The sequence below is a fragment of the Hyaena hyaena genome, unplaced genomic scaffold (assembly GCF_003009895.1).
Source record: "Hyaena hyaena isolate Hyena2069 unplaced genomic scaffold, ASM300989v1 scaffold_300, whole genome shotgun sequence".
Classification (NCBI taxonomy): Eukaryota; Metazoa; Chordata; class Mammalia; order Carnivora; family Hyaenidae; genus Hyaena; species Hyaena hyaena.
The window spans coordinates 292,506-305,566 of NW_024080933.1; the positions used below are offsets into that span (position 1 = coordinate 292,506).

The window sequence follows — 13,061 nt, forward strand, 5'->3', positions numbered from 1 at the left end:
AAGTTGCCTTAATATATTCACATTCCATTTCTAATGGAATCATATAGCTAAAAATTCCCACATGTTGAATAAAAACATGTATGTTTTAGTTTGTCTTGTTTTCTTTTATTAAAGGTAAAGGAGCCTAGTATTTCATGACTGTCCAGAGCAAACATGAGCTCTAAAAACAAGAAGGGAGAATTTTAATATTTAGTTTACTTAAGAATTACAAAACAAAAATAGGAAAGTATTTTCATATCATACATATATGATCTTAACTTTTGTTTTATAGACTACTGAAATGGAAATATAAATTTTAGTGTACAATTATGAGACAATACCTAATTACCAGGGATGTAAGCTGGAACAGAGTACATTGGGCAGAGGATTTCAGACAGCATGATAAAATGTGTGCAGGGAATAAATAACAGCACTTGGGACCATGCTGGTGGCAGTGAGGATGTCCCTCTTCCCTGCCCATTACTGGAAGTTATCCCATCCCCAAAGAAGTTTTGCTTGGGTTAGCTCTCCAATGAATAAGTTTTATTCTGCATAGACTATTATGTATAAAATTGGGTTTGGTATTATTTACACAGCTAAAAAAAAAAAAAGGCTGTGGAACATCAACATATAGTAAAGAAAGGAAAATAAAACCTCAGAATAAAAATATATATCTATTACAAAGTAAAGTCACACTAGGTTAATACAAACAGTTGTTTTGTGCTTTTTTAAAAAATGAAAGCTGAGAAATAACATCATGTATGTGGAGGATCACAGAGCAGTTAAGTTATATCATAAGTTTGGGGATATGATTGATAGGGACTGGCCCTAATATAATCAATATACATAAGTAAAACCATGGCTTTGTTTTTATTTATAAGGTTTTCTTCATTTATAGCATTGAAGTGCATTTCTTCACTGAATTTTTCCCATTGTCCATAGCTTGACTAGAGACAAAAAAGAAAGAAATCAGCTTCATATGTCAGTAAATAGAGTGTACCACAAGACTCCATCTAATTTGCATTGAAAGCTTAAAATGTCTGTTAAGAAGCTGCAGTATTAAAGCACACACACACATAGATAGAGCATTCACTGTGCCAGAATATTGCAGGCTGGTTTTTGATTGAGATCATTTCACATTGTAGAATAAGCAAAGGCTTGCAATCTGCAAATTAGCAGTGTATCTTGGATCTACCACTTGCCTAAGCATGACCTTGGACACAGTATTTAACCTCTCTGTAAAATGTTCAACACCTAAACTGTTGGGCCATTATGAGATTTAAATGAGATCGAAAGCCTATCAACTGCCTGGTCACATGACCAACACATGGTGACATATTAACGTTCAATAAATGCCTCTTCGCCTCTGCTTTGTGCACACATTCACACTCCATAGGTGACACCTACTTGTGGCTTTAAGTTGTGTGAGCAAACAGACTTTGTTTGATATCATTTAAAAGCATGAGGACTGGCTTTTCATCCCCCAGATGCGGAACTAAATAATACATTACATAGTTTACTAAAAAAAAAGAAAAAAAAAAAGTTTGGTGTGTATTATCACATAGAAGATACACAGTGATCCTGAGAGGAATTTAAGAGATTAATACCCAGATTTTACAGATGAGAAAACTGGGGCTCAAGGAGTAACAGACTTGCCACAATGAGACTTACCAGTGGGAAGCTGGGATTCGTACCCAGGTCTCCTGGCCACCACTCACATTTATTGGAGGATTAAGGTTCTTTGACATGAAGACAGACTGCTCAAGGATCAGATCCATGTTTTGCTACAATCTAGATGTGTGACCTTGGGTAAGTCACTTAAATTCTCTGTTCCTCTGTTCCTCAGTTTCCTTACAAAATGATTACATAATATTATCTTCTTCATAAAGTCATTGTCACCTTTAAAAATGTAAAATAAAAGTTGCAAAACCAAACGATACCCAGAGCGAAGTAAGCGCTTGGTATATACTAGCTATTATTCTAAATCCAGTGTTTTTTCCAGCTACATGTGCTACCTAGAAAATAGTACATGCTGCAACATTTTTGAAGTAAAAGCTGAGCATTCTGACCTAGGATTAAAATTAATCTTAGATATTTATTTACTTTAGATATTACCCCAATATCCTTAATACCCATGCTCATATATTCCTCTATATATCTAACATAATCTGGTATGTTTTTTGGATGGGAAAAACATCCGTCTGCTTTTTTAAGAATAAATTTTAATTTTGTAAAGCATTTCACAATTTGTAATCAGTCTCTCTGTTGCTGTCACCTTAGGAACTAACTTCACCCTTGCGGAATTGGGAATGTGTGAGCCCTCCCCACACCGAAGTGGCTACTGTTCTGACATGGGGATCCTTCATCAGGGCTACTCTCTGAGCACAGGGTCTGACGCCGACTCCGACACAGAGGGAGGGATGTCTCCAGAACACGCCATCAGACTGTGGGGGAGAGGGATAAAATCCAGACGCAGTTCCGGCCTGTCCAGTCGTGAGAACTCAGCCCTTACTTTGACCGATTCTGACAACGAAAATAAGTCAGATGATGAGAACGGTAGGCCTGCTTCTTAAATACCTTTTAATGTTCTGGGTAAGGCGCAATGTGGCATTTGGGATGTCTGTGTTTTAATAAAGAGGAGTACAAAACCATTCATTTTCTTTGAAATCGACCTTCCTACCCACTCTGAGCTCGGGAAAAATAAACCGGCAAACCTCAAGCACACAAGAAATGAGGAGAGAATTTTAAAATCACATTTCGATGATAACACAGTATTCAGCTATAGTCAGTTGGTCTTATTAGCAAGTAAATTACATTGCAAAAGAGGCAACTTGATAAACTATGACCTATACCTAGAAAATGTCCTCTTGCCACAAGTTTCTAGGTCTTTGTATTGATTTCCCCTTCCCAGTAAATGGCAACCTAGGTTATTTTTTTCATGAAGATCTCTTAAGAATCCTACCTTATCTTAGACTTTCATTTCCAGGCGGCAATGCCTCATATCCGTATTGAAGATCAAACCTGGAACAGATGCTCTGGACTTTAATAATGACAAATAGGAAGAGACTTGTCTTCAAAAAAAGTATTCTCTTCTATGTTCACTTTCCTCCTTGGTACCTATGTAGGTTAATGGCTTCCCACATCTTCTATCACAAATCACTATTGCTTATCCATCAGCTTTGTAGATGGGTTTTAATGAAACTTTGAAAATTAAATGCTTCCGATCATTAAGCAGTAAATATAGGGAGGCCTCAGCAAGTCATTAATGAGATAAGGTGCTTATTTGTGGATTTCTTAGTGACTCAGAACTGTGTTTAGTCAGAAACATCTCTTAAAAGATAAATTGCATTAGGTACAGTTGATTTATGAAGAAAACATCAAATGCTATGCGATTTGTTATGAATATATTGTGTGTTTGCAGAAAGAATTACCATTAAAATGTTTACAAACAGATCAGTTAAAAATGTTTATAGAAAATATTATAAACTTCTACTAGAGCAGCTTTAAGTATTTTCCTGCATTTAAAAGAAGAAAAAGAAATTTGCAGGCGGACAGCTTGTTGTGAATGCAAAAGCATGGCTAAATATCATTTAATCTCAAAACTGTGTTGAAAATACATCATTTCCTGGGTAAGTCGCATATATCCAAAAAGATGTCACTTTGTTGCATTTTAATTTGTGTTTAATTTGGAAATAATTTATTCAACAGTGGGGACAAGGAGATGTGTCTTACTTAAGCCTCCATTCGTGTAGCTAATCAAGGTGCACACTCAAGGAAAATATCTATACTTGACTCCTTTTGAATTTTAACAAATTTTTGACACTTGGCACATTCAACACTCTAAGGCACTTATTTGATAGGAAATTACTTTTGGAAGTATTCATAAAGGCATACATTGAATCCATTTACTGATGTACTTTTTCAAAGCCGTGTGTGTCCAGTACTATTTAAATGGAGGTAGTTTGATGGCTTAATAAATAAAATCGCTTGTAATCCAAGGATATATGGCGCATTTTAAATAAGGTCTTCTTGCAAAGCTTCCATGGTGGTATACTCACTGGTCTCATGGGAACCATCTGTACAAAATGTAGACATATTGATAGAATCTGTACTCTCTCTTTTTAAACCTATATATATCTTAAGAAGTTAATAAAGAGAGTTTTCTAGTGAAGCAAAGGGAGAAAATAATGTTTGCCTTGAATTTACCTAGAACTATTTATCCTAGAACTATGGATAGGAGAATTTTATAATTAATGATGTATTTGGTAGACCAAAGGTAGTCTCTTTTTTCCAATATTCTTTAAAACATCATATACGAACAATTTTCACCTTTTGGGAGTCTAAATAAATCCCTACATATGGATAGGAAATAAACCCTTGAGACTAGTGTCTTGATGTTTTCCTGTAATGCTAGTTATATTGTGGTCAGAAATATAGAAATCTGTACTTGGATGTACTGAGTGACTCTTTTGTGCCTGCATCTGGCAGGACACAAAAGAGGTAAGGAAGCCAGAGTTGAAGCCTAGATGAAAGAGGGCTGTTCTTAAAATGTACAGATAAAATGTATTTCCTCCTCTTTTTTTAAATTTTCAGTATTCCGCATATTCTGAGGATGTCATAATTCATGTTCTGTTCTCATTTGGGGCCAAAAATAAAAATAAGAGATTTTGCATGTTCCGTCATAAACTCATTAAGCAAATAAAAAGTGAGGTGTGATCCACTCTGCAGGTTGAGGTGTTAACTTCAGTAAACTTCTCTCTCTTTCTCTTTGACAGATTCTGTTTAGCTCGCAAAGAAATCAATGCATTTTCACATGACTGATTTTATGAAGTTTGGGAATGTATTATCATATAGATTCACAGTTGCCTCACTGCTTCCACACCACAGCGTGGACACTTACAAAGCCATCATTAATTTCTCACACTTATACCCCACAATGGCTTCCTCCATAATAAACACTCTGTCCTTCAGAACCAAATCAATAACCTTTTAGGTATGCCTCTCTTGAAGAGGAAGTTAAAGAATCTGTACTTTGAGAAAGAACCTCTCGGATTCAATTTCAGATTTTAAAGATATGTGCTCACAAAATGAATCTTTTCTTTGTATCCCATATATTTTCGTTTCATTTTCATGGTGGGATCTTGGGGGTAATTAGATGTTCATAGTGCTTAGTTAAACATTGCACTTAAAAATTCCAATTGTGGTTTCACTAAGCGGAGTTAGAATGCAAAGGCAGATCTCAAAAATCAGATTCTCTTTCTATAGTACGACATGGGTATCCAACCTTCAGACTCATGTAATAAAAGCCTCTTCTGCCAACAGTACTTCCTGCATGCTACTGTTTGACAAAAATGACCTGCTAGTTACTTGGTAACTTGAAAATCCCATCATACTGAACACAGGATAAATTTGTCCCTATGCCCCGCCCCCCCCAACCCTTATTTTTTCCTTCACAGCTCTGCATCTTATACTCACTGTATGGCCACCAAGTTAACATTGTGTTAGCTTTGCTTGCTTTAAATAAATACAACTCTCAGGCCCAGGTGGTTTTATCAGGTTCTTTGACTCTGTCTTTAAATTAAAGACGGCATAGTTAGAAATGGCAATGAGAGTTGAGAAAAGCGAGCCCAAGTTTTTGCTGCTGTGTAATTTCACTGCATCTATAGAAACAGCTTTCTCAGTGACTTTAAATTAGAATCATCCCTTTTTTGGGTAATAAATGTCCCACTTAAAATATTTCCTCTCTGAGGCACTTTGTATCACCTGAGTTATGTAGAAAATGGGGCAGTCACTAATACACAAGAATAACTAATTGCCTCTTTAAAAATGCAGAATAGCACACACTGTAAAAAATCTGGTCTGTGTACCCTTGACTCCCTTAGGCGGTTTCTTCACCTTGGGGACTTAAAAATATCCTTGAGTTGGTTTTTTTTCTTTTTCAGCATAATTCCAGTTTTAGTTATGTTATTAGAAATCCAGAAAGAAAAAAGAAAACAGTAAGAAATGAAGCCTGTCTGTGGAACAGAGAGCCAGAAATTATAGAAAACTAAATCTGGCCTTGGATAAAGAAGAAAATTAACCTTCCCTTTACCTGCTCTTTTTCCACCCAAAGTAAATAAAGACAATGTTCATTTTCATCTCTTGTCAATTGGGAAATATATAATTCTCCTAATGTACTTTGAGGTTGAAAATATAAATGTTGGGTTAACTTCATTGCGTTTCACAAAATGCATTTATAAAACAAGCTGGCTCTTGGCACATAATGGATTTGTGTAAAGTGTGTTTGGGGAGCACAGGTTGCATTAGATTGTGAGTCCTCTTGGCAGAGGTGTTCAGGGTTCTGTCCGGGAGGGCTTGGATGCACCCGGGCTACTCACTGCATGTTAATTGAGGCAAGAAGACCGAACTCTGAGGGGAGAAAGGATTTTTCCTTAATACCAGGAACAATATCTATAGGTTAATGCCACCAACCAGACTGCATTCGTTCGTTATGTGAGGTGAGTTTCTCAAGCCTTCTTTCTTTCTCTTCAAAAGGCAGCCCCTCAATAAATTCCTTACAGCAGCCTGTATGTATGCATATCCAAGACCTGCTAGCAGATTTCTGTTTTGCCCCACTCTATTATCCTTGCATACTCTTAAATTTATTTTGTGTTTTATAATCCACTCTAATTCTTTCTTCTTCCCCATCATCGCACCTGTAAAATTTACAGAGAATGCCTGGAACAGATATAAAAACTTACTATAAGCACCCGATAATTATAGCCAAGGGCTCATAATTTTGCTCTTAAAGTCGGGAATAAGAATAGTAAACGAGCTACAGAAATGTAGTAATACTTGACTGTGCTTCCCATGTTTATACAAGGATGATTTCTTTTCCATTCAAACTTTATGAAAAAAATCTTCCATGGAAAAAAATTCTGTCTTGATTCCTTAGACACAAAAGAAAACAAAACAAAAAACATGGAAGAAAACAAAACAAACTTTAAATCCATTTTGATGACAAGTATTTCAAATTGTGTTTTTAGCTTTCTTTTTCTTATGCTTGCAAATTTGAAAGAGTAATATTTGTAAGGAATGTGAAATGACTCCTCATGGATTGAAAAAGACAGGGGAAAAAAATATCACCTGTCAAAAGATTCTCAGTCTACTGCTAAATGAAAGGATGCTATGATTTTAATAACCACTCAATTCCCTGAAAGTTCAGATATTAGAGGTTATAAAGGCACCTTATTTTACAAAAATGTTTATTAACAAGGGTCTTAAATATATGATTATCACAATGCTAAAATACAGCTGATAGTAATGTAGGACAAGATGCAGAAATCAGTAATATCACATTGTCACATGGCTGGGTACATTTAGAAGGACTGATAAGTTTTGCAGAGGGACCTGCCTGAAAGTTTAAATATTTAGGTTTTTGGCAAATGGAAGCAATGCTCACATTACTTCAAAGTAAAACAGAGGACTTGAAAGAGTGTCAATACTGCATGTTCCAGATTATAAACTTTAGTGGCATGGTTTTCAGTTATTTATATATTTCTTTCTTTCCTTTGGTGGTTGCTTTCATGTTTGTTAATGCTCCTGGGGGCTATCAAGGAATGGCTCCATTCAATAAATACAATAAATAAAACGAAGCACTAAGCCTTACTTTTGGCAAGGGCAGCCTGATTATTACACGTGTAATCTCTAGGCCTTCGGGGAGACATTGGGCTTGGTGGATAATCACTTGGTTTTAAGCTGCTGAGTTCCTGATATCTGTACTTTGACTTCAGTTAAGCAGCAAAGGCAGTCACCGGGTGAGAGGCAAACTGTTTTTGTCACTTCATCCCCAGAAGCCTCTTCACTCAGAAAACTCTTCACTTTTTTGCTTATTGTTCAGTCACTTTTTAGTTTAGTTGTTGTTTGTCAGGGATCAAATTAAATTTAAATTTGGGAGAGATGTGCAATCAAGTATTAAAGCTGTAAATAAAATGGGTTAAAGCCAAGGAAGTTGATAGGATAAATTTTCTACAGAGAACTATCTCCGGATGAACCTGTGCAAAATAAAATATGAAGTTAAAGAGGTTTGTGAAGCTGTATACGAAGTACGGAGACATCTCATTTACCCATTTTGAAACTAGGACACAGTGAGGGGAAGGAGAAAATTTCAAGTAATAGATTTGTAAGCAGGCTAGAAATTGCAGATATGTAGGTATTATGTGTATATGTTTATACCTGAAGCTAAAAATGTTACTTGTGATTTAATGTTGAAAATTATTCAGCACTAGCCAAAGAACTACCTTGAAAATTATCCTTCCCAGTTTCCCTAAACTCAGTTTGAGGAATGTTAAAGGTCACCAAAGGTCAAGGGAAGAGATTGTCAGAATTGTCATTAACCTAGAGGTTATGAACTATAGTTCATGAGTTGTTTTATTTGGTCAGTCCAATGTTCAAAAATTTGACGCTACTAACCAACATTTTTAAGTAGAGATTTTTTTATTGTTGGCTTCTTTTGAAATGTACAAGGTCCAGGAACACTTTTGCAGCTTTCCTTCTGGATAATTGGATTAAAAATAGGAACCATAGTTGCTCTAGATGGGCCCATGTCATCTGGTTACCTGAGCTCCCTTCAATTTACTCCACTTATTTAAAGTTGGCTTAGCCTTTGGAGCACTTGAGTCACCAGCCTTGACTTCTATCCAACTTGCTGGGCAACCAGAGATGATGAAAATGGTAGAAAGAAAGCTAGAAACAACAGTGTTAGCTTAATTTAACATGTGTTTAAAATAGTAAAATTGCTTGCTTTTTTGTAAGTTTGATTCACCTGTAAAATGGGCTTAATTTTGCTATACCATATATCTAAAGTAATTTTAAGGTATTCTGATGAAATTAAATCAAATGAAAATAGTAATTCATTGCAAAATTAAGAAAGTAATTATATGCGTGTGGGAGAGGATGAGGAGTGGATGATTTGCCATCCCTATCTTCTGCGGTGCTAAAAAACCTTAAAGTCAGAACTTCCGATTTCAACACAAATACTGAAAGCTATTTTAATGTAAAAGTATCTAGGTGGACTTTTAAGAAATGGAGGGAAAACCTACTTTAAAAACTTTAGCTATTTCAGCTGATTGAGGAAAACCCCAGGGCTTTTTAGGAAGAAGCCATTTAAAGAGGAGGAAAATGACTTTGTTCTAATTATGTTCAGTTTTGATCAGGCAAATGGTTTATGGAGTCTGTTACAATGAAGTGAAAGACAATAAAGCAAAGGCTAGAAGAGGAAAGTGTGGTGACATACAAAAATCTCCAATGCCCCAAGAGAGAAGGACTTGGAGCAATGTTCGATAATGCTGAGTTGAGAACAAGAACTGGAAACAGTGCTCCACAAACTGAGAAATGCTCTTCTACAAGTGTATCAGCAGGATCCCTGAGTGTTATTCAGAGGTGGCTCTTGCTCTTAATGTAGTATACTCCCAGTTCTCAGCATCCCAAGGGTATTTGTGAAGGAGAAAACATAATTGAAATTCAAGCATGTTTACTAATGGAAGGGGCTGAAATATCCAAATTGGCATTCTTTGAGAATTGCATCCATGGAGGTTTCCGCTGGTCTGCGGCGGACAGTAAAAGACTGATAACCACAGCGCTATCTCTCCTTGTGTTAAACATAAAAAAGAGGGGCATGAACTTACCCAGAGCATCTAGACACAAGAAGAGGTTTATGCACCAGATATGCTACCACACATTCACTGATCCTAAAAGATCTTTGAAATGAATTTTAAAAAGAAAGAAAATTGGTATTTGGAAGGTTAGGCGTATTGGTGAATTATGTATATTTTAAAATACACACATACATGATGCTGATAAAACTATGGGTTTTTTATTTAGAATGGATGAAAAGTAACTAAGTAACCTCAGATGAGAATACATTTTAATTTGGAGGATTCCTATTTTATTTCTGAAAAGATTTAAGGACGGGCTGCTAGACAGTCAGCATTACACAAGACCATGGTGTGTGTCTCTGTATATCTGTGTCTGTTTTAGGTTCTCTGTTTAGGAGGGGGGCGTTAAATTGGGATAAGGGATATTATTGAGAAGGATGGACATCAAGAGACACAAATTGATCAAAGTCCAGGGATATAATAATGTAAGGCCATATACAAAATTGCCAAAATGAGTACTGTAGACATTTGGTAGTGTAGTTTTAGGGGAAAGAGAGAAGGGAGGCCTATGCTGACTCTCTTTTGACTTGATGTCCATTGCTCCTCTTGCACGAAGGATCCTTCCCCTTGAAGCCTTAAGCCACTGTCCCAGTTATGCTGTCCCATCCGCTCAAGTCAGAATGCGCATAAAAGCACTCACTTTCTCTCTGTTGCCATATAAGAATTCTTGCCTCCTGGGAGTTCTTAGCCAGCGTGGGTCTGTCAGAGATAATGGTATTTGATTTGGTGGCAAGGCTGATTTCTTTGCAACATAAAATATATTTGTCTATGTCCCTCTTCCATTCCCAGCCCTGACCTCTGCCCTCAGAACTTTAGGCTCTGTCATAGCATCAGTGATCTCCTTTCTTTATTATTTCATTCTGCCCTCTCGTTAAAATTAGTGGGATTAGGTTTGCAAATCTGATTTGAGCAACAAGACTCATTGGAGTACAGAAAAATATGAAAAGTTCTGTTTGTACTTACTTCTCTGTTCATTTCTCCTTTAAAATGTCTGTTTTTGAGTATGTTTTATCATGCATATATTAGTATATAACACACACACACATATGATAGATTATATAAGTGAAAAACCATATACATTTGGATGTGTCACCAAAGGTTTTATATTGATATAGGCCTGTGACAAAATGTTAACTGAATATTGTTTTAGACATTTTATTTCCCAGGAGATGAAGTCTAAGGAGCCAGACTCCCCTTGGAATATTTGGATAATCCATTATCTTGTGGCAACCTGTGAGATTGTCTTTCTTACTGTTCATAGCTATCTGTACTGATCATACTTTACTATTTTTTGATGGAGTTTCTATTTTCTTCTCTCAATTCCCTGTGTCAACTTTCACTTCTTATATGGATATATAAAAATATGTACTTTACTGTTTATTGAAGAAAGCAAGCACCTCTGTACATTTATAGAGAAATTTCCATCTACTCTCGGTAGGGAAATAAGAAAATAAACATTGCATGTGTCAGCAGACTGTTATAATAGGGACAGCTTTGAGGAGGTGGAGTTTTAATTAGGTTGTAAATGAGGGTTAGAGTTTATATGAGTGGAAATGAGATGAATGGGTATTCCAAATGAATTAAAAACAATTTGTATGGTGGCTGGAGAATAAGGGAAGATGTAAAAATGATAATGATTTTTCAGGAATATTTTTTCCATAAAATTCCGACTCTAGTTAGACTAATAGGAGCATAGTAATTTTTATTAGACAGCAGTAGAAATGTATCAGCAGATATGCAGGGATCAGATTTTCAAGAACACTCTCATCCTCAGGAAATAAGGTCTGACCAAGAAGACATGAGACTCTAAAGAGTCTCTCTAAAGAGACTTAGCAATCTGGATTCCTGAAATAAATCCCAACATTATAATTATTGAAGGAAAAATTTTTATCATTTTTATTTATGATCTCCAGAGTAAGTATATGTTATGTGGTTACATATATTAACATATTAATATATGATTCCAGGTATAGGAATATACATATATGTAAAATACCTAAGTTTGTAAAATATACAAAAATATATGTGTGTGTGATACTAATATTTTTATAATTTTTTTATAGAGTTGGCATTATGATTTGCATGCCCTATGTAGTCTTAATTTTTTTTGGTAAATTTAAATGCTTTCCCATGGCATTCAGTATTTCTCACAATAATTAAGGGGTACATAGTGCTCCTTTAGCATAATACCTTTTTTCAAATTTCTTTCATATATATATATATGAAACATATATATATATTAGAAGTGATATAGCATAATATATATATGAAACATATATATATATATTAGAAGTGATATAGCATAATACCTTTAGCATAGTACCTTTTTTCAAATTTCTTTCACACACACATATATATATATATTTTTTTTTTTTAGAAGTGGTAAAGGACAGTGTGATGAATAAAATCATTACAGCTAAATTCCAGTGCACATTCCTAATTCTCATCTTATAATAAATTCATGAAGAACTTAGACATACATGGTCATGCAAAATTGTAATTCTTTTCAACTAGTTTACCAATAGGAAAGTTGCCCCTTAAACCAATACTGTGTTATAATCATGTGGCACACACACTGTTGCTCAGGAGTCCTGGAAACTGTCCCAATATTTTTTCAGTTTCTCGATGAAAATATATTTATTTTGGTTTTCATTTACCTGAATATGAGTGAGGCTGAGCAACTCTCCATGTATTTATTTAATGTTTGTATGTCTTATGTTATGATGTGTACTTCTTCTCCAGATGAGAAGATGTTGTATTATTCTCATTTTTTTTCTAGTTTTCTTACAATGCCCACGGTAATCCCAGAATAAGTCCTGTTGTACTTTGTTCTCTGTATATATGGTTTAAAATGTTCATTTATAGGTGTGAAAATTACTGGGCTACATTCTCAAAATTATGCAACTATTTTCTATAGGGTGGAACATCATATATGTGTACACACACACGTACATATGTACATACATAGGCTTGACATGGAGATCTCAGAAATCCATTTAACTTGTCATACTATAGCTAGAAAACCATTTAAAATGGTTCCATTGACCAAAGAAATAAAACTAGCTCTTTGCAGGATAAGACATATTAAATATTTCAACTGTTGTTCAGAACATACGACTTTATTTCAGATTGTTAATTTATAACAAATCAAGGATAGAATTGCATTCCACATGATAAAAGGAAATTAACATCTGCTAAGACAATCTGCAAGGCACCTTGAGGAGATAGAATCGAGTAAGTGATATATTAAATATTCTTTCTCCATCTATATGGTACCTTTGATTCAATGAGGATAGTAATCATAAACACAGTGGTATCCCAGCTATTGGTATTTTTACAAAATAGGAAGTTTTGCATGAAAGATAATATCTCACTACATAAAGAAAA

The 13,061-nt window shown here is 35.2% G+C and overlaps 1 protein-coding gene across 1 annotated transcript in view; it reads left to right on the forward strand.

The window, feature by feature from the left end:
• Positions 1–13,061, forward strand: part of TENM2 (teneurin transmembrane protein 2) — a 1,153,031-nt gene that overhangs the window by 276,388 nt on the left and 863,582 nt on the right. The window contains 1 exon segment of the mRNA XM_039247655.1: positions 2,260–2,535. Within this exon segment, the coding sequence (XP_039103586.1) occupies positions 2,260–2,535 (276 nt within the window).